Source organism: Triticum urartu, chromosome 4A, assembly GCF_056163025.1.
Source record: "Triticum urartu cultivar PI428250 chromosome 4A, HENAU_Tu73, whole genome shotgun sequence".
NCBI classification, from domain to species: domain Eukaryota; kingdom Viridiplantae; phylum Streptophyta; class Magnoliopsida; order Poales; family Poaceae; genus Triticum; species Triticum urartu.
Window position 1 is genome coordinate 517,914,168 of NC_141876.1, and position 2,661 is coordinate 517,916,828.

Consider the following 2,661-nt stretch of genomic DNA (forward strand, 5'->3'; position numbering starts at 1 on the left):
CTTTGGCTCCCCTTGTGTCGAATCAATAAATTTGGGTTGAATACTTTACCCACAAAAATTGTTGCGATCCCCTATACTTGTGGGTTATCATTCTGCATGTCATGCATGTAGCCGAAGTTCATGCACACCTCCATGGTGTTCTCGAACTTGGTGCAGTCACCAGCTGACCACCCGAGAAAGAAGGCCCTCCAGCCAATACCCCAAGGGAAAGGGTTAACGTTGGATCTGGAGCTAGAGCTCATGGTGATGGGGAGGAGGAAGGTTGACAGTGAGAGAAGAGAGGGGGTGGGTAAGTAGTGGTGGACAGGGTGAGTAAATATAGGGGGGATGGAGAGGAGGAGAAGAGTGACAGTCATGCCGTTTTAACTACATGCTCTTCAATAAGCCATGAACGCTGTGTTGTGCTTGACTCCATGAATTGTGTGTAGATCGAGGGGAGCAATGAGATGGGCACGGAGGTGCTCCGGGCCGTTGACAACAAGGGCAAGAAGCCCTTCACCCAATGCCCGACGAGGTTGTGCTGCCGCCCACTGCCGAGGAAGACCCAAAGCCGCCTGAGGGTGGCGACGACGAGGGCATGGAGGAGCCCCCCAGCAACAAGCGCCGCAACTACGGCCACTACCATCAGGAGGATGGCCCAACTCACTTATGCAAGGTCATCCTTGCATCGAAGCTTGAGTGCATCCCCATGCCCTTGGACTTCACCAAGCACTTCGTCGCGGTGCTGACGGAGTTCAAGCTCAGGAACAAGACCGGCTGCTCCTGGAAGGTGACGGTGAAGTTGATGAACGACAGGGTGACCCTGGATCAGGGTTGGGCCACCTACGCAACCATTTATCAGATCAAGATCGGCTACATGGTGACGTTCAAGCTCCTCACTCCCGACACCCTCAAGGTCATCATCTTCGACGATGGTGGCATTGAGGTCGTCAACAAGTGCGGGAAGCACGACGAAGCCTTCGCCGCCAAGGAGTAGGGTCGGGGCCTCCCTAAGTACCATCGAGTCTGTTTTGAATTGTTTATGTTTATGGTTTATGCGTAGAACTGTTATGAAGTGTGGTACTGCTTATCTGAAATATGCTCTTAAGTACTTGATCCTCTGTTTATACCCTGCTCTGCTTATGATTTGTGCTACATGGTTGTGCCGAAGTGTGCTGGTAACCTCACCAACTAGCCAAAGAGGTTATCACACACCAGGTGTTGCATACAACTAAACACCACGCCTTGGGTTTGTCCACTAACATGCAGGCAACCAAACACCAGGCAGTGTGGTTCTGCCCATGCAGGCAACCAAACAACATGCAGATGGTGCATTTGAGGCCGCATTTGCATAGCCAGGTTGAGTGGAGAAGTGTATGCAATGCGGGTACTGTAGCGCACGGCAACCAAACACGCCCACATAGTATGACACATGAGGGCCGCTAAAAACACGTCAAGTGGCGCGCTCTAAAATGACCCTTACGAGGCTCCTGATGAAATACTCATTTCATTATTATTATTTTTGAGTGGAACTCCTTTCATTAGTTTTTTAGGCTAAACACAAGCTCTATTACTCAAGAATGTTTTTTTGATAGGTACTCTTTTTTTAGCTACTGTATCCTTTATTAAAAGTTCAAACACAAGGGGATACAGATAATTTCGGGCAAAATACTAAGCCACACGTGGCGTCCGGGGTTGAGAGAAGCAGTTGCCTTCGCTAAAGCATGGGCTTCTCCATTGTGCTTCCTGTTTTCATGAAGAAACTCTACATCCTGGAATTGCCTCCTTTGGTGTTTGATATCTTGCAAGATGGAATGATAGTGGCAAGGAACTTAAGCTTGTATATTCGAGACTACTTCCAGGCAATCTGAGGCTACACACAAAGATTGAACCTGCAAATCAGCTGCAAGTGAGAGGGCCTCGCTGCATGCCTACGCCTCGAGGATGGTTGGATCGAGTCGGCCTTCATGGATGATGGTCGAGGCACCTAGGTACTTGCCCCTTTAGTCCCTGCATACCACTGCTGAAGCTGCTTGGTCCCCAATCTTGGAAAATCCACCGTCCACATTCATTTTGACCTCATGATGCTCGGGCAGTAGCCAGTTGGACGAGGTCGAAACCACATGACCACCTCCTGTTACATGCAGGTCCCTGATATTCACATGCAGGTCCTTGGAGATTACATGTGAGTCCTTGGTGCATGGTTTTCTGTCCAGTAACATCTCGAGCTCGGCTAGGAATTTCTTGATGAAAATATGGGTACTCAGTGGGCTCTGGAACTGATTATCGTGTATGGCTCGGCGTCTTGCCCACCAGATGGCCCACATTGTAACCAAAACTTGTGCTAGGTCCGCCGAAGGTAGAGTGTAAACGAGCCATAACATCCATAGTTTAGCATCCTTCTCCCTGTTTGAGATGGTTGTTTTTGTTAGATCCTCATCGGTGAGGGCCCAAACACACCGGGCCATGCGGCAATCAAAGAGAGAACGGCGCCATGTATCGACTGTCGCGTGACAGATCGAGCACTCGGCCGAGTCAGCCATGCTTCGATGCTTGCGGACCTCTCCTATAGGAATAGAGCTCTTCGCCAAACGCCAGGCAAATACACGAACTTTTGAGGGAACTGCAGCGCCCCAGAGCGTAGACCAAGACCTGCGATCTGAATCAACACGTGAGTGACCC

General features: G+C 50.1%; 1 protein-coding gene across 1 annotated transcript; it reads left to right on the forward strand.

Moving 5' to 3' along the window:
• The first annotated feature begins 502 nt into the window (after positions 1 to 502).
• LOC147976368 (putative B3 domain-containing protein Os03g0621600) lies at positions 503 to 976 on the forward strand. Its single transcript, XM_087519762.1, has one exon. The coding sequence runs from the start codon at positions 503 to 505 to the stop codon at positions 974 to 976; it is 474 nt and encodes a 157-aa protein (XP_087375888.1).
• Positions 977 to 2,661: the final 1,685 nt, after the last annotated feature.